This window comes from Aptenodytes patagonicus, chromosome 2 (assembly GCF_965638725.1).
Source record: "Aptenodytes patagonicus chromosome 2, bAptPat1.pri.cur, whole genome shotgun sequence".
Lineage (NCBI taxonomy): Eukaryota > Metazoa > Chordata > Aves > Sphenisciformes > Spheniscidae > Aptenodytes > Aptenodytes patagonicus.
Genome location: NC_134950.1, coordinates 124010605 through 124029828, shown reverse-complemented (window position 1 = coordinate 124029828; position 19224 = coordinate 124010605). Strand labels below are relative to the sequence as shown.

The 19224-nt window shown below is 40.8% G+C and overlaps 1 protein-coding gene across 3 annotated transcripts in view; it reads left to right on the top strand.

Moving 5' to 3' along the window:
- Positions 1 to 19224, top strand: part of NEK11 (NIMA related kinase 11) — a 110452-nt gene that overhangs the window by 18419 nt on the left and 72809 nt on the right. For 2 of the 3 annotated variants that reach the window (XM_076331068.1, XM_076331069.1), the window contains exons 3-4: positions 10552 to 10717; positions 15853 to 15971. In XM_076331068.1, the coding sequence (XP_076187183.1) occupies positions 10552 to 10717; positions 15853 to 15971 (285 nt within the window). Of the gene's footprint in view, positions 1 to 10551; positions 10718 to 15852; positions 15972 to 19224 lie in introns of those variants that run through there. The other variant, XM_076331070.1, reaches the window with a different exon arrangement.

The window sequence follows — 19224 nt, the reverse complement described above, 5'->3', positions numbered from 1 at the left end:
ATGAGGGTTGTCGCCTGTTCATCATTTTGGTCCCCATTTGTAGTATACCTTCTCCATTTGCTGTTTGATAAATAGAATTTAAGACATCATTAATTAGACAGGCACTCGTTTTATTTTATTGTTTGTGACCAATTTCAGATCCAATTGCAGACGAGGTGATACCTTTTTACAGAGTTGCAGGTGGTCCTTGTACTGAGGAGTTACCAGCGTGAAGAGGTAGTGTTACAAAGGTCAGAGTGGATAGAAATACAATACACAGTTATGGGTTATGCCACCTCTCTCCATATTGAATTCAGGATGACTTGGAAATATAAACTATATGGAATGATAAATTCCCAGCTGTGCACGCTGATTACCTGCTAGCAGGTCTTGCTAATGTCAGGCTGCAATTAACTGAACGACTGCCTGTGTAAAATGAAGTTTTTATTTAATTAAAACCTTCAAATTTTGATCATACATTCCTAGAGCACACCCTCTCTGTGGTAGTTTGACCTATTTATTCTTGACATTAAGAGAGTTATATTTCTTTTACTTTATTATCAGCAAGCAAATGTACCTAGTCAATAATTAATGTTGCAGTTTACTCAACAAATGGAGTGCGTTTTCAGAAAGGCTCTTCTTTTAAGAATTGCATCTGATCCAATAAACCAAATTATATAATAATAAAGTATGTCATCAATGTAAACAAATACCAGATGGATTGTAAAACATTTAATTTTAGATCAGTGCAAATAGAGTGAGATAAACACTGCTGTGGCATATTGTCAGTCACTAGTAAAGCTCAAAAAGGATTCCCACTGGGTGTCTGCATCCTAGAGGATTCCACCTTCGTGCTTGTTTTTCTCTTGTTTTAACTCTTGCTCTATTTATCCCCATTTGCTCCACATTATTGTGCTTTCAGACACGGTGTGCTGGCCTGGCTGCGTTTCAAAGCGTGACAATGCAAGCCAGCAAGGTTTTGCTGATGAAAGCCAGAAGGTGTTCCCGGGGAAGATCTGTGAGCCCGCTGAGGTGCGGGCACTGCGGAGGCAGGGCGGCTGCTTTCTGCATTGTGGGGAGTGGGCTTATCTCTCATGTTATTTTCCCACCCTGGGGGGGGGGTGGATGCTGTTACCTGTACCAGACTCAGCTTCCTCCAGGATGGATGTAAATAGTGACAGCCGGCGCTTTTTACTCTTAAGATGCGAATGCATTCGCTATGAGGCTCTTTCAGTTGTGGTCAGTTCAAAATCAAGTTCGAAGTGTCTTTGCGCTATTAAATTGTAAGACTAGGGCTTTTTCCACATAGTTAAAATCTTTTGTTCTGTATTGAAGTTTAAGATATCTGCTAGCACTTCTATAACAAAGTTTTCTAGTTGTGTGTTCGCTGGCATTTTATCTTATCTCTAGGGACATGGTTTAGTGGTGGACTTGGCGGTGTTAGGTTTGTGGTTGGACTCGATCTTAAAGGTCTTTTCCAACCTAAATGATTCTATGATTCTATGATCTGCTTATGTGTCTGTATTCTAAATTAGGTGGAATTTATAATAATAAATAAATTTAAATTAGTACATCTCTTTTAGCATTATATCAAAAGGGGTAGTTTTAAGTATTGTATTTGGAAGGCATCCACATTTTAGTGTTTTTACCTGTTTTTCTGTATGTGCCACCTAAATCTATGATTTCTTAGTTCAGGCAAATAGTTTTGGACCTTTTAAATGTGCTTAATACTTGAGCCTAAGTGGTGGAAAATATAGGGGCAGGTTTCATGAAAATACTTGACTTTCAGATGGACCTGTATACTCCAGATGGAGTCTTGACAAAATCTCAGAAGAGTCTATTATTCCCAATATCCATAATAAACGTTCATGTCACATGCTTCAAAAGGTTTGTTTAAAATACTTTGTAGTGTTTCTAACTACAAACTACTAGAAACAACTAACTATATGTTTCTAAACTGTTCAATGCATGCAGATGATACACAAGTACAATGGCTGAATTAGAGCAGTGATAGCTTTTTATTATAAATCAACCTTAAAATGCAGGTTGGATCATATAAACAGAAACACTTTGTCTCCTTCGAAGTGTAGAGCTGGGTTTTGTTGGTAGAGGGGAAATACAGTCAGGATTGTTTAGCTAAGAAAAGTTTGTTGTTTTCTTGTGATTACTAACCTTTTTTTTTTTTTTGACAGGCAGAAAGACTATCAGCTTTATGGATCTATCAGCCTATTTGACAACTCAAATTTGGCATCCCTGGTGATATCTTAGGAGTCCTGTAAATCACAGAAAGTGCCCATTTTAGCTGCCTGTTAGGGTAGAAGTTACTTGTATAAATACTGAAGTGGGGTAGAGTAAATTTAAGCACTCTTTAGGTGCTTTATGTATTGAAAAGTGTAGTCAATTTGCATAGATTAAATTCTGACTGAAGACTTTTAGCTTCATTGTTTTTCTTCTAAAGTAATCAGAAAAGAGCCACTTTAGATCTGGAGACTATTCTTCATTTTCTCTGTGAGACTTCTGAGACCCTGACATAACTTCTTTGTCAATACTTAATCAATGTAGAGTTTTTTAAATTTGTATTTTTAATTTTTAAACGCATTTACCAAAGTAGATATCAAAAGCTTTGCAGAAAGTATAAAGTCTGGTTGTCATCTTAAACTCAGTAAAATCAAACCTTATCTACATACAGAAACAGTACACACATATACCAGTGGCACGCAGATATGCTTAATCTTGATTGCACCACAAAAGTTTTCTTTCTAGATGCAAATGACTTCCAGTTCTGGATATGAATTAGCATTGTGTTGCAGAAAACGAATACCTTATTTACAAAAGTAAATTTTCCTGATTTGTTCTTCTGGGAATGAATTTTAATAAGAAAAACACTTGTCTTGTTTTCTGACAGCTGATGACAGCATCAAAATCATTGAGTGACTAAGATGACAAGCTATCCCTACACATCAACACATCAGGCTTTTATTGCTGTCTTGGGTATACAAGAAACTTGTATTAAGTGGTGTTTAGCAAGGACTCATTCTGTTTGTCAGTTCTGTGACATGATCTATATGAAGGAAGGAATAATGTCCCCATGTCAACTGAAGATGAGAAGATTGCAGTAGGTATTACCTGTCTGTGTAGTATGAAGCTTGTCTCTAGAGATGCTGACAAATCAATCGGCATGTTTTTTTCATCACACTGCCAGATGGGGATTAGGCAAGTTTATGTAAAAATTCATGCATTGTTAGTCAGAAACTGATGGCTGATATTTAGGAATAAATTTTCTTATGAAGAAATACAGCTTTTTTTCCTTAGATCAAGTGAATTACTATGGTTTTATCGCTGTAATGTTTAACTACTGTGACTTTACAACCATGCAGTATTGAATGGGAAATTACTAAAAGCACTGTGAAGACATCCCTTCAGTGTGGAACTTACCTTCCATGTATTCAGAAGTTATTGGAAATTCATCACTGTTTCAGTAAAATACCATGGTATTCTTTAATAGTCTCAAACGGCTCCTTCAGACGTAGACCAATGATTCATTCTTCAGCGGCTGGTAAAGTAGATGGAAATGGCATGCCTTTGTGTGATGTATGCTTTTTTTAAACATTTCATCAGGAAGATCCCAGCAAAATATGCTTCCTCATAGTTCCCTGCACTAAGGGTTTTTTTCCAGGACAAATTGACAGTAAACTCCCCAACTCCAGGTACTGTATAGAGCTAAGTCTGAACAACAATTTCTCCTATGGCATGTTCACATGTTGAAGTTGAAGAATATGAAAAATCCCTTTTATTTTTTCAGCTTTAGGGGATTTAGGGCCTCCTAAAACAAATGTTAAACACTGAAATTTATAGTTATTTGAAACAGTAGAATTAGGTTTCAGCCACAAATCCAGATTTGCACTTTCCACTTAGGTGTTCAGGTGAAGGGCAGGCTGATCTTCAGAAAAAAAATAGGCCTCCTGATTTTATCACCAGAAAAACAGTCACAGAAATATTACCCTCTGTGTGATTTTTCTCATGCCTCCATGGGGAGACTTTGGCAGAAGCAGCAAAACCAGTTTCTTGCTACTCCTTATCTCATGTATGAATCTTGAGCATATGCTCTGAGTGGGTTTGAAATCACTTAGACTTGATTTTTTTATTTATGTTTATGTCCTGGTTTCGGCTGGGATAGAGTTAATTTTTGTCCTAGTAGCTGGTAGAGTGCTGTGTTTTGGATTTAGTATGAGAATATGTTGATAACACACCGATGTTTTAGTTGTTGCTAGGTAGTGCTTACACCAGTCAAGGACTTTTCAGCTCCTCATGCCCTGCCAGCAAGAAGCTGGGAGGGGGCACAGCCAGGGCAGCTGACCCAAACTGGCCAAAGGGGTATTCCATACCATGTGACATCATGCTCAGTATATAAAACTGGGGGGAGTTGGCCGGGGGGTGGTGACCGCTGCTCGGGAACTGGCTGGGCACATCGGTCGGTGGGTGGTGAGCAATTGCGTTGTGCATCACTTATTTTATATATTGTTTTATCATCATCGTCATCGTCATCATCATCATTATTTTATTTTCCCTTCCTTTTCTGTCCTATTAAACTTTCTTTATTTCAATCCACGAATTTTACTTTTTTTCCCCGATTCTCTCCCCTATGCCATTGCGGGGGGTGGGGAGTGAGCAAACGGCTGTGTGGTGTTTAGCTGCCTGCCAGGTTAAACCACCTCAGTCATTTTGACGCCCAGCGTGGGGCACGAAGGGTTGAGATAACAACAGATCTGACCAGAGGATGTTAAGACAAATTTGTTATAAGCATTTATCGTATTGGTTTAATAGTCACTGGTCACAATGTTCATTAATTTACTCTCAAAATTGTTGTGCCTGTTCTCAAAGTTGTGTTATGTAACACCTTACTTGCTGTATATGTTCCCTGTTGTGCTGTTTATCACCTCTGGGACCTGGATCAATGATATAATTTTGCTGCACTGTTTAACACTACTGGTTTATGATATGATAAAATTATTGGTCGTGAGACTAATTTTTCTATTTATACTTCTGTATTTGTACTTCTGTATTTGTACTCAGCATTGCCATCATCTCTGTACCTTGGGAGCCACCTTTTGGAAACTATTAATAATTACACCTTTTACCTTTTCTCCTCGGGGAACCAATCTATGGGGGAGACAAAGGGGGACACTTCCCCCCGCTTCTTCACTATCCCTTTCTCCTTCAGGCTAGTTACAACAGCTTTTGAGAATTTTGAATATCCTTGGGATGTTCAAACCAGCATGTTCCTATTGCTATGTCTTCTGAATGTGGTTCAGGTCTTTTTAAGGTTAAACAATTATTTAAGAAATACCATCCAGAGATCAGCCCCCGGCACCAGCCACTGTGGCTACTCCAACCCCAGCGACAGGCACTGCGGCTACTCCAGCCCCCACGACAGGCACTGCGGCTGAACCAGAGAACCAACCCGTGCCAGTATCTGTTGCCCCTATACACAAGAAGAAATATACAAGAAAATCAACTTGTTTAGTAAGGGATGAAGATAAACCAGGGCCATCACAAGAACAGGAGCAGGAAGAGGCAGAACCCATAAATGAGATGGTAACCACCCAATCCCTATCCCTCAGTGAGCTGCGAGATATGCAAAAAGATTTCAGTCATCGTCTAGGTGAGCACGTTGTCACCTGGCTGCTCCAATGCTGGATGATGAGGCCAGTAGCCTGGAATTAGAGGGTAAAGAAGCCAAGCAGCTGGGATCCCTTTCTAGGGAAGGGGGCATTGACAAAGCGATTGGAAAAGGGACACGAGTCCTCAGCCTTTGGAGGCGACTCTTGTCAGGCGTGAAGGAAAGGTATCTGTTCAAGGAAGATTGTATATGTCACCCAGGCAAGTGGATCACCATGGAGAGAGGTATCCAGTTCCTGAGGGAATTAGCTGTGCTGGAGGTGATTTATGGTGACCTGAACAATGAACAGTTATCTGAAGATCCAGATGAAGTCAAGTGCACACAACCCATGTGGTGGAAGTTTGTAAGGAGTGCACCATCGTCATATGCCAACTCATTGGCAGTGATGACCTGGAAAGATGGAGAGGAACAAATGGTGGATGAATTGACTGGTCAACTCTGGCAATACAAAGAAAGTCTCTCTTCCTCCCTATGGGCCTGCGTCTCAGCTGTGGAGAAACTGTCCCGGGAGGTCCAGCAACTCAGAGAGGATATGTCCTACTCCCCACCTGTACAGACCACTATTTCAGCCCTTAGGAGTAAGCGTCTCTCTGTTCAAGAGAGAGGATATAGAGGGTACACACCACGGGCCACCCTGTGGTTTTACCTGCGTGACCACAGAGGGGACATGAGGAAGTGGGATGGAAAACCTGCCTTGACCCTAGAGGCATGGGTATGTGAGTTGCAAGGAAAAACAATCACAAAAGGGGGTTCTTCCAGGAAAATTGTGGCATCCTTGGCATAGACTACCTCAGGAGAGGGTATTTCAAGGACCCAAAAGGGTACCAGTGGGCTTTTGGTATAGCTGCCTTGGAGACGGAAGAAATTAAACAGCTGTCTGCCTTGCCTGGTCTCCTGGAGGACCCCTCTGTTGTGGGGTTGCTGAGGGTCGAAGGACAACAGGTGCCAATCACTACCACCACGGTGCACCAGCGGCAATATCGCACCAACCGAGACTCCCTGATTCCCATCCATAAGCTGATTCGTCGACTGGAGAGCCAAGGAGTGATCAGCAAGACTCGCTCACCCTTTAACAGTCCCACATGGCCAGTGCGAAAGTATAATGGAGAGTGGAGACTAACAGTAGACTGTCGTGGCCTAAATGAAGTCACGCCACCACTGAGTGCTGCTGTGCCGGACATGCTAGAACTTCAATACGAACTGGAGTCAAAGGCAGCCAAGTGGTATGCCACAATCGATATTGCTAATGCGTTTTTCTCAATCCCTTTGGCAGCAGAGTGCAGGCCACAGTTTGCTTTCACTTGGAGGGGCGTCCAGTACACCTGGAGCCGACTGCCCCAGGGGTGGAAACACAGCCCTACCATTTGCCATAGACTGATCCAGACTGCACTGGAGCAGGGTGAAGCTCCGGACCACCTGCAATACATTGATGACATCATTGTGTGGGGCAACACAGCAGAAGTTTTTGAGAAAGGGAAGAAAAAAGTCCAAATCCTGCTGAAGGCTGGTTTTGCCATAAAACAAAGTAAAGTCAAGGGACCTGCACAGGAGATCCAGTTTTTAGGAATAAAATGGCAAGATGGACGTCGTCAGATCCCAATGGATGTGATCAACAAAATAACAGCCATGTCTCCACCAACTAGCAAAAAGGAAACACAAGCTTTCTTAGGCGTCGTGGGTTTTTGGAGAATGCACATTCCAAATTACAGTCTGATCATAAACCCTCTATATCAAGTGACCCGGAAGAAGACCGATTTCAAATGGGGCCCTGAGCAACGACAAGCTTTTGAACAAATTAAAGAGGAGATAGTTCATGCAGTAGCCCTGGGGCCAGTCCGGGCAGGACAAGATGTAAAAAATGTGCTCTACACCACAGCCGGGGAGAATGGCCCTACCTGGAGCCTCTGGCAGAAACCACCTGGGGATACTCAAGGTCAACCCCATGGGTTTTGGAGTCAGGGATACAGAGGATCCGAGGCCCGCTATACTCCAACTGAAAAAGAGATATTGGCAGCATATGAAGGGGTTCGAGCTGCTTCGGAAGTGATCGGCACTGAAGCGCAGCTCCTCCTGGCACCCCGACTGCCAGTGCTGGGCTGGATGTTCAGAGGGAGGGTCCCATGTACACATCATGCAACTTGGATGCTACATGGAGTAAGTGGGTCGCACTGATCACACAACGGGCTTGAATAGGAAACCCCAGTCACCCGGGAATCCTGGAAGTGATCACGGACTGGCCAGAAGGCAAAGATTTTGGAATATCGCCAGAGGAGGAGGTGACGCGTGCTGAGGAGGCTCCAATGTATAATAAACTACCAAAAAATGAGAAACACTATGCTCTGTTCACTGATGGGTCCTGTCGTCTTGTGGGAAAGCGTCGGAGGTGGAAGGCTGCTCTATGGAGTCCTATGCGACAAGTCACAGAAACTGCTGAAGGAGAAGGTGAATTGAGCCAATTTGCAGAAGTAAAGGCCATCCAGCTGGCTTTAGAGATTGCTGATTGATTGAGAAAAGTGGCCAGTGCTCTCTCTCTATACTGACTCATGGATGGTGGCAAATGCCCTGTGGGGGTGGTTGCAGCAATGGAAGCGGAGCAATTGGCAGCGCAGAGGCAAACTCATCTGGGCTGCCGCATTGTGGCAAGATATTGCTGCCTGGGTAGAGAACCTGGTTGTAAAAGTCCGTCATGTAGATGCTCACGTACCCAAGAGTCGGGCCACTGAAGAACGTCACAACAACCGGCAGGTGGATCAGGCTGCTAAGATTGAAGTGGCTCAGGTGGATCTGGACTGGCAGCATAAGGGTGAGTTATTTATAGCTCGGTGGGCCCATGACACCTCAGGTCACCAAGGAAGAGATGCAACATACAACGACTTGACTATGGGCACTATGGCACAGGTTATCCATGAATGCGAAACATGCGCTGTGATCAAGCAAGCCAAGCGGTTAAAGCCTCTCTGGTATGGAGGACGATGGCTGAAATATAAATATGGGGAGGCCTGGCAGATCGATTATATCACACTCCCACAAACCCGCCAAGGCAAGCACCACGTGCTTACAATGGTGGAGGCAACCACTGGATGACTGGAAACATATCCTGTGCCCTATGCCACCGCGCGGAACACTATCCTGGGCCTTGAAAAGCAAGTCTTAACGGCAACATGGCACCCCAGAAAGAATTGAGTCAGACAACGGGACTCATTTCCGAAACAACCTCATAGACACCTGGGCCAAAGAGCACGGCATTGAGTGGGTGTATCACATCCCCTATCGTGCACCAGCCTCTGGGAAAATTGAATGATACAATGGACTGTTAAAGACTACGCTGAGAGCAATGGGTGGTGGGACGTTCAAACATTGGGATACACATTTAGCAAAGGCCACCTGGTTAGTCAGCACTAGGGGATCTGCCAATTGAGCTGGCCCTGCCCAGTCAGAACTTTTACGTACTGTAGAAGGGGATAAAGTCCCTGTAGTGCACATTAAAAATATGCTGGGGAAAACAGTTTGGGTTATTCCTGCCTCAGGCAAAGGCAAACCCATCTGTGGGACCTGGGTGCACTTGGTGGCTGATGTGGGAGCATGGGGAAGTCAGATGGTTATGGGTGAGAATAGCCAATGAATTAAATTGTATAATGTTAATTGCTATATTACGTTGTATATCATCACTTCTGTGGTGGCTATATGCCATATCAACAGTATTACAGTAAGAATCACCTAGATTAATCAAGAATGAACTTTGATGAAACCAAGCAAAGCACAGCGATAATGCAACCAGAACTGGCTTCAGCATGCAACAATCCAACACCACACACCATCTCTCCTGCCCTGAAGGACTGTTATGACAGATGGAGCCCAAAGTCGTGGACTAAATGAACTCAATGAACATTTTACAGGGATGGCCCATAGACCAAGGGAATGAAATCTGTGTGTATATATTAAAAGACAGGAAAAGTGGTGGTGATTAATTGGGATGTATTGGAAAGTGTGGGATCTGGGCATGACGTAGATGGTACAGAATAAGGGGTGGATACTGTCCTGGTTTCAGCTGGGATAGAGTTAATTTTTGTCCTAGTAGCTGGTAGAGTGCTGTGTTTTGGATTTAGTATGAGAATATGTTGATAACACACCGATGTTTTAGTTGTTGCTAGGTAGTGCTTACACCAGTCAAGGACTTTTCAGCTCCTCATGCCCTGCCAGCAAGAAGCTGGGAGGGGGCACAGCCAGGGCAGCTGACCCAAACTGGCCAAAGGGGTATTCCATACCATGTGACGTCATGCTCAGTACATAACTGTGGGAAAGCTGCCCAGGGGGACCGCTGCTCGGGGACTTGCTGGGCACATCGGTCGGTGGGTGGTGAGCAATTGCATTGTGCATCACTTGTTTTGTATATTCTATCATTATTATTATTATTATTATTAATAATAATAATTTTCCCTTCCTTTTCTGTCCTATTAAACTTTCCTTATCTCAGCCCATGAATTTTACTTTTTTTCCCTGATTCTCTCCTCCATCCCATTGCGGGGTGTGGGGAGTGAGCAAACGGCTGTGTGGTGTTTAGCTGCCTGCCGGGTTAAACCACAGCAATTCATAAATATACGTTAATCCATAGTACTGAAAACATGTCATGAAGAAAACAGTGCAGTAGAGAGTTAGTGGGAAAAATACTTCAAAATAGTATTTTAAAATGTTGCTTAATCGCTATGGTGAGTAGCATATTTATTTGCATTTTAATGCATTCTCTTTGTTTACCCATATTTGCCTCATCATTTCATGTTGCCAAATACTTGGTTAATGTTATTATTTTGCATTTAAAGAAATTATGATGGGTTTTTGAGCATTATGTGATTTTTCTATTTTTATTAATATAAAGATTTCTTGTTTTCTTCTAGAAAGGTTCTAAAGGAAATCTCTGTTGGAGACCTAAAGCCTAATGAAACAGTTGAAGCAAATCTGGAAGCACAGCTACTCTCCAAATTAGACCATCCAGCCATTGTCAAATTTTATGCAAGCTTTGTGGAGCGAGATAGTTTCTGCATTATCACTGAATACTGCGAGGTGAGATTTGTAGATTACTTTGAAGAAATTTGACAGAATGTGTGCATTAAAATAGGGTCTTAAAAGAAACCTAGCCCAGTTTTCTTTAATGTTTTAGTTTGAATTTTACTCGTATTTCTTACTTGTGGTATCACCTGCTACTTGTTAGGCATATTTCAAATAAACAATGTTACCTGCTCCCATGAGACTCATAGCTCATAGACAAACAAACCAGAGAAGAGGAAATTTTAAACACAAGTTCATTTCATTCACTATAATCAGTATTACAAGAAAGACTTAAACGCAGACACACTACCAGATCTGTTGATGAACTCAGAAAGGTTTTACCACATATGTACTACTGATAGGTAAGAGAGGATGAAACTGGGAGTACAGGGGCACGGTATGACATCTGGTGTAAATGAGGAAGGGAAAACTCACTTGTGATTTGGAGGTGATTAAAAGAAGCTCAAGCCCGGTCATATGGATGATGAGTTTGGTAGCAGCATTGCCTTTATGAAGTGGAGAATAGTGTGAGTCAAAGACCAGAGTTTAGAGGATGCAAAAAATATTAAAGCAGGATATACTACAGTATAGCTACCAGGCTTTTTTACTCCAGCATTTGGTATAAAAACATATTGATGAAATCTGTCTTAAGGCTTTAAAATAAGAATTTATACATATTTAAGCCAGCTTTTTAAAAGTTTATATAAAACAAGTGCCTACTTTGTATTAAATATAGATGTGCTGTTTTAAAACATATAACCTGTTATACATACAGTGATCTTTTTATGAAACTGTGAAGCAGACTTTTCAGTTGTGCTCTGCTAGACATTTGAAATGCTTTGGAAGATAATGACCTTGGACTACTGGGTTACCCGTCCACCAGTCAGACTTGTATTAACGAATCACATTTCTTCAATCATTCAGCTTTGGTGTGAATAATTAAAGAAGTACTATTCCTGCCAGTCATTGCTTCCTTAGAAGCTTTCTTTGATGACAGTTAAATGCCTATTTGTTGCTGGGATTTTTAAAAATTAAATCTGAAGTGTTCAATTCTGTTATGCAATCTGAATATTTGTTCACATATTAACACCCATGCAGAAGCTCTTTGCGTCATTCCCTGAATGTCTGACAGCTGGGGCTTGTTGAAAATTTGGTACTGCCAACTCTCTGTGGAAATCCAGAGCTCAGAACTGAAGGGTTATTCTAACTGCTCAGATATTCCCATGCACTAAGATTCATTTTCTCTCTACCAGTGGTAGAAAGTGGCTCAACACCAGATCAGTTAAGCCTGTAGGAATAAAGGAGCGCCTTCAGCAGCATTATAGAGCTGGACTAGTGGCTTTGGTCCACTGCTTTTTTCTTTTTTTTTTTTTTTTCTTTCCCCATCTGGAATAAAGTTATAGGTGAATAAAAAAGAGCATGATAGCAATCACCATAGTAATCACAAGCTGCTGCAGCACCCCTTGGAAATATTTTTATTCAGGCAATGTAACCTACCCTGCATGAAAACGTTTTGGTGCAGTTACCCTAGGATCCAGGAGCCATGTACTCAAACACATGAGAATGTATTAGAGCAAAGCAAATGAAGGAGGAGGAAATGGCTGCGTTGGCTATGCAGCTGAATCTTTTCAGTTTTGAGTCTGCTAGATAAGGCCAGAATGACAGTGGGTCCACTAGGATGTGCTTCTGACTCTTTCAGAAAAGGCTGTACTATGTAGTATCATTTCATTTAAGTAATTACGATGTATTTAATCGAATGTTCAGACAAGGAAAGTACTAAGCAAGGTTTCTCATAGTGCTATAAAGTTTCTTTTCTATTTTAGTGGGAGTATTTCCAGAAGGTATACTTCCGTATTTGCTTGTTTATAACCTGCCTTTGTATGTGGTGGGATTTGGATCTTTTTACCTAAAAGATGCCTGTTTAAATTGTGCATAAACTGAGAATGAGAAGAACATATTGCTACCTGATCCTTGTTTGGAAATCTAGTACATTCAGTTTCTCATGCATAGAATAATTACCAGATTGGCAGTAACTGGTACTCTTGGGCAGACTCAAAATAAAGAATAAACATTAAGTTGGCATGGAAACAGAACTACCCTCTGAGCCTTATTCTGTTTTCTGCAAAGTACTGTGACTTATTCATTAGCCACAGTACTTTGTTCATTCTTGCATGAGTAGCATAGAGTGAGCCTCCAATGCAGCTGCCCCGTGCTATACCCGTCCTGTGAACAAAAGAGAACATTGGTCTCCGTTGCTCAACTCGACATCTTTTATTATAACTGAATTCACTCAAAATTATAGAAAAGAAGTATATGTGTTCTGTTTTGATCTTTTTGAGCTGCTTTGGCAGTTTTCCCGAATCAAAATCTTACAGGCATTATAAACATTATCAGATAAGTCAGATTTCAAACAAAAATGCCTTCATGAACCTTGGATTTCATTTTGTAACATAAATTGGATTTCAATAAAATACAGTTTTTATAAAGTAGTTACTTTAAAAGTTGCATCATTTTAACACATCATAAACCAGAACTACTTGTACTTTCCCCCAGACGATTATTTCTGTCTCCTCACTGCGGTCTCAGCTGTGATGTGAGTATACATATGCTAAGGAAATCTGAGCAAAAGGAATAACTAAAGCAATCAGTGCCTGTTCCCCTTATCAGCTCTAGATGCTAAGCTGTTTTAAATAAGTTACTGGTGTATTTGAGAGTCTTGACATTTAAATAGAAACTGCAGCTTGGAAACTCCCTATGTATTTAATTTGTTAAATTCCTTATGAACTTCATTATGCTGACCTTCCAAAATGCAAAACTGGGTTAACAAAATTCTTCAGAGTTTCATGGCAGCAGTATTTCAGCAAATCTTTTATGATGCGTTTTTGTTTTCCTTTTTTAGACACAAAATCAAGGTTAAATTAATTGTAGGACATTGAGACCAGTCTTCTCTGCTTGAAGGTAAAAATCCATACAGTTACTTGAGGGCGCATGTAGTACTTTATTCAACTGCTTTTGTTCTCCTTAGACCTTTTGAAGGAAATGTCCCCCAACTTAAGAGAGTACCCACCAGCCTAACTCTGTAGGTCCTACACTTCTTTTCTTTGCATTTTTCATGGCAATGTGTGATTGTGATAGAGGACACACTGGGACAGGGAGAAACGGTGACTGGAGCCTGCTGCACTTCATCTGTCCTCACCTGGATAGCACATAGTCCCTTGTGGCCAGTAGCCAGCTGACACATGTCTGAACAGCCCCTGAGTCTTGGGCTATTGCTACAGCTGGCTCTGGATGGTCTGGGGCAGCTGCCTGGAATAGGTGAGTCATTATTTTCGAGGTGTGTGAGTAGGCTCAGACACAGCCCATCTTGTTGCCATGCAGCAGAGGTACCCAGCAACACTTTTTCTTTCCTTCCTCTGCTCTGCTGCAAGCAGCCAGGGGGAAGCTGTTGAACATTGGGAGTTGCAAAGGGGAAGCAGCTGCTGAGAGCTCCAAGTTCCCAGAAGAGCTTCTCTCTGGGCTGCAGCAGGGAGGCAGATGGAGAACTGAAGCCATATTCCCTTCCCTAGTGAATGAGGTGATTCAGACATTTCAATTAAAAAATTGCAGGACATCATTGTCAGGGAACACATTTTTCATATATGACAAAAATATTTTCTTTTTTTTAACACACTCACTCTTGAATGTTGTAACTTAGAACCTCAGGGACCACAGAAATGACTGTAAATTCATGTCAAAGTACAGGACAGAAATGTATGGATCTTCAAGGACAGAACCTGCTTGTTTTGTAGCAGCAGTACGAAGCACTGTGGTGTTGGGAACAGAAAAACAAGAAATGCTGACGAGATCATAAAATGTTGAGAGTCAACAGTGCGGAGAAGGGAAGGGTTGATGATGGGAAATGGTGGTACAGGTACAGTTGTACAGGTTAAACTATTTTCTTGTATATGGCACATAAAACTTCCAATTTTATGCAGAATGTATAATGTAAAAGTAATGATTTATGGAGAATAAGCTGTCCTGATGTAAGGTACTTAGTCACTAGAGTACAATGAGACTTACAGTCCCTTTGCTCTGGGATTAGTTACCTCAACACAGTGCTTGCCACTAATGTGTATTCTTGTAGACAAAATCCATTTATTTTATAAACTGGATAAACAACCAGCTGACAACCATCTGTCTATGTTTTAGCAAAATGAACAGTTTTCATATAAGTGTCCTCAAAAACCTCTTTCATCATGCTGTTGTTCAACTGATTTTTCCAAATGTCTGACTTAAAGTTTTCAAGGAGTCTTTTTCGGTATATATTTTCTGGTTTATTTTCACTGCCTACTGTGTGTCATATTGCTCCATTTCTAGTGTTACTTCAAGATCAGTTGTAGTTTTAATGAAGTATTTACAATAACACATGCTACAGCTTTTGAAGCTTTAATTCTGCTTTGTTTCTGGCAAAAGTGAGTTTGGAAGAGGGACAAAGTATCATAATTAAAGAGACTGTATTTTAATTCTTAAGAGAACAGCATGTTTTCTTTGATGCTGACATGGTTATTTCAACATAATAAATGAGAGTGTCTCTTGACTGTGCAATGTTTGACTTAAGTGGAAATGCTTTTCCCAAATTTGTAAACCTATTTGGGCCCATTGGGGCAGATTCCTTTTACTTGATTTAGGTGTCTACATATTAGCCAGTCAATGTAGACCCTCATCATAAACCTTTGCAGAGAAAAAGCATTTCTACGTGATCCATCCCTTCCTAAGGTACACAGCTAGATGGCAGAGATAATTGCACTATACAGGTGCCTGTTCTTTTGTGTTAACTATAAAGGGAGTTTGAGGTCACCAGCTCAGACATATATGTCTAAAGTTGGGTGACATGAAGTGAGAATAGTTGAAAACTTTGATGATGTTGTGTAACACTCAGAGAAAACTGACCTACTTTCCCTATGCAGCCAGACTGCTTGATCTCATTTTGATCCTCAGCTGTGTATGCTTTTGGTGCTGGGAGAGTTCAGAACTCACATGCAAGCGTTAATTTTACAGACTATGTGGTAGGAGTCTGAAGGTCTAAGAAAGTGGAGTCCTGTACTTTGACGAAGGAGAAGACATTTTAAAAACTTACTTTAAATGTACAAATATGTTGTGATATTTTTCAGGGTGGAGATCTAGACTTTAAAATTCAAGAGTACAAAGAGTCTGGGAAGATATTCACTCAAAGACAAATAATAGACTGGTTTATACAGTTGTTACTCGGAGTCAACTATATGCATGAAAGGTACAGTCACTTAATATGAAAGCATTTAGCTTGGGAGGGGAGTGAGTAGACTTACTGACTAGTTGCAGATATTCAAACAGAAACGAAACCATATGGACTGTCTTGTATTCGTATAAAGTCATGTTCACCAAACTGCTGTAGTGTATGTTGTATACCTAAAGTGTAATTAATTATCTATCCTGCAAGAACATTGTGTATTATATCTTTTAGCAGCACAGCGGTAGATGTCTTTCAGCATTAGACACACATTTTTTAAGAGCCAAGTGAAAAACTTAGCACAACAGAAATAGTTCAGTATTGTTAGAAGAAAATGGATTAAAAGGTTAAAACAAAGTCAGCTTTTTCAAGGGGAGTCAACAAGGATCTCTTGCAGATATTTAATGTGAAGAATCCAATATATGTGCTTGATGTACTCCCACTAAAATCAGTGAAATTACATACATACATTCTTTGAAAACAGGCATTACTTTTAACAGCACATCAAAGATTAGCCTAAAAAATTACTGCAGGTCATCCAGACAGTGATGTGTGGAGATCACACTTTGTTTGAGCAGGGGTAGATACAGGTGAATGCCTACCTGGTCATCTCCATGGATGTAGTTCTTGCCTGCAGTGTGATTTAGGCAGGCTGACTTCAGCGATTTAAACAGTTCCCTCGTTGCCAGTGTACTGGACATGTGCATGAGCCCTGCCTGGTCCCCTTCCCGCGTCATCCAGTGCTGTCACCTTTGAGGTAGATGGGACTATTTAGCATGGTATGAGGGAGACCGAGTGCTGTGCTGAGCCAGAAGGCCCAGCACGCTGCCACCCGCATTGAGAGCTGGAGGAACGGCCGAGTGAATGGGAATACCAGGCTCCTTTCCTAGCAGCTTTTCAGAAACAGTGAGCCAGTTGAAGTCAACCTGGCTTTCAGCATCTTCTCCTTTCCTCTGTCTCCTCCCTGTTGTTTTTGCCTGTTGGCAGCTCTGAAATGTCACGTTAATGAACAGGACAGAGAATCCTTGCTAAAGAGCATTGTAGCCCAAAAGTCCAAGATTTTTCATTCGGCCAAGCCGAAATATTTGGACTATTATTCCTATTGAACTTTTAGAAATAAGAATGTCATTGCTGCAAGGACTGTCTTAGCAGAGGCTAAGGATGTTTGTCTGTAATCACCTGCATGTTTTGTGGAGATGAGCTCATCTGCCTAAAATAATGGTCTAAATTATTAATACAGCTGGGGGGGGAGAAGATGTTTATGTTTGAAGAGTAGGTTACACTCAGAATCTGCAGATGAGAATTCAGGGTTTTTTTCAAGCTGAATGTAAACTAGAATCCATAGTCTTCTGTCCTGGGTGAGTACTCGGAAAACAAGATTTTTATGCACTGGGTTGAAGGTGAAAACACCAAATTGATGTAGCTGTTTCAAATATCTTTCACAGCAGGGCTTGGGCCAAATCTGGTTGCCTGAACTTGAGTTGCAACAGAGCAGTAGGTATAGTCACCTGTCACCAAGAACAAGCATTTCTGAGTTGAACTGAAGTTAAGTATGTGGGATACGTTTGACCTAAACTGATAGATGCCTAATGAGTTTTTGCACCTACGGTGTCAGACTGTAGAGGGAAAAGGGCAGAGTGAATTGCTGTCGAGGATGCAAGCGCATTTTGGTTCCTAAATGCCAATTTATCTGGGGCTTGTACATGAAGTGCCGCCGCCACAGACGGCAGTGATGGGAGCACAACGAAGAGAGCTCTCTTGGGATGCTGTGCTCTTCAGCACTCACCTCAGGCCGGAAGGACAGAGGGAAATGGAAATAAAAATCCTGACCATTTAACTAAACTAGCAGTGTGGGTTTTTCTTTTTTCCCTTCTCAAACTCCAATTTAACAATTAATGATTAAAAGTTTTGGTAATCTGGAAAGTCCACTTCTGGTGAAGTCCTTTCTTTAATGTATGTGTTTAGAGGATGCATTGTGCAGACTAATGCAGAATAATAACAACATTGCAGCTGGACTAGATGATCCTTGTAGGTCCCTTCCAGTTGAACTATTCTGTTCTATTGTATGTTATTCTTTTTGTCTTTCATTTTCTGTATTTCCTCATGCCTCTCTTATCTCTTGTTTTCCCATACGTCCATACGATTTTTTCCCATACGATTTTTCTCATCTTCTATTTGTTCTCAAATAAATCTTAAAAAAAAATAACCTTATAAATAAACTTTCTTTGGTAAATATGTATATTAAATTACTGGGTTTGCTGAAAAGTAGTTTAATTCTCCAGTGAAAGCAGCAATTTGGTTTTCCAAACAGCATTTCATTTTCTCTCTTTGAATCATAGCTATTTAATAGCACCTCTCCAGACACATACAAATGACTTGACAGTTCTATTTTTATTTGCATTTCCTGTATTGTATTATGTGTTATTTGACTGTATGCACATTAGAAAATTTAATCTTTATCTTACTAGTTTAGAGCCAAACAACAGCTTAAATGGAAAAGGTTAGGCTTAAAAGAATTTAAAACTACTTACAGAAATTAATTTGAATTACTGAAACATAATAACAGCCCTCTGCTTATGTACAGAGGAGTCATACATGATTTCTTCTCTACTGATATAGAAAAAAGCTGTAATATATGTTTGAAATATGTTCTAATGCAAAGAAAACTTTTCCCTAGAATTAGAAGCTCGAATTATTCATTACCTGTGGGTTGGACTTCCTCGTGCCATTCCTTAGAAAATCCAGCTGCTGTGGATGGGAGTTTTTATTCCAGAGCAGCAAAAGTTATTATTTCTGGTTTTAGACATAGACTATTCACTTGGTTGTCCTCCTTGCATAGCTTTCGTTGAACTTCTGCACTTCTTGAAAACTCTTATGCTGGAAACTTATTTTAAAACAGGACTTTTCCGCTGCCTCAGATTGTTTTTCTTTTCCTGTGATAATAAAGATTATACAGACTAGACATTCCTGTCTTTTACTTAGGCTTCATAAATCCCAAAGGGGGCATGAATATCTTATGGTCATTATGGTATCTACTGGCTGTTTTGCATAATTGGAAGGTTTTTTTAATTTTAAACTTGAAAGCTAAATTATCTAGAATTAAATAGATTCAATCCTCATCTGTCATTGATATAACCAGAGGGAGAAGTAAAGGAGCGGCAACATAGTTCAGCGGTCTTATCTAGGTGGAGACAGTTAGCATGAAACCATTATCGAGTCTCTCTGGCATACTTGTAGCCCGTCGCACATCAGTGCACCAAATTGATCCCACAGCAAT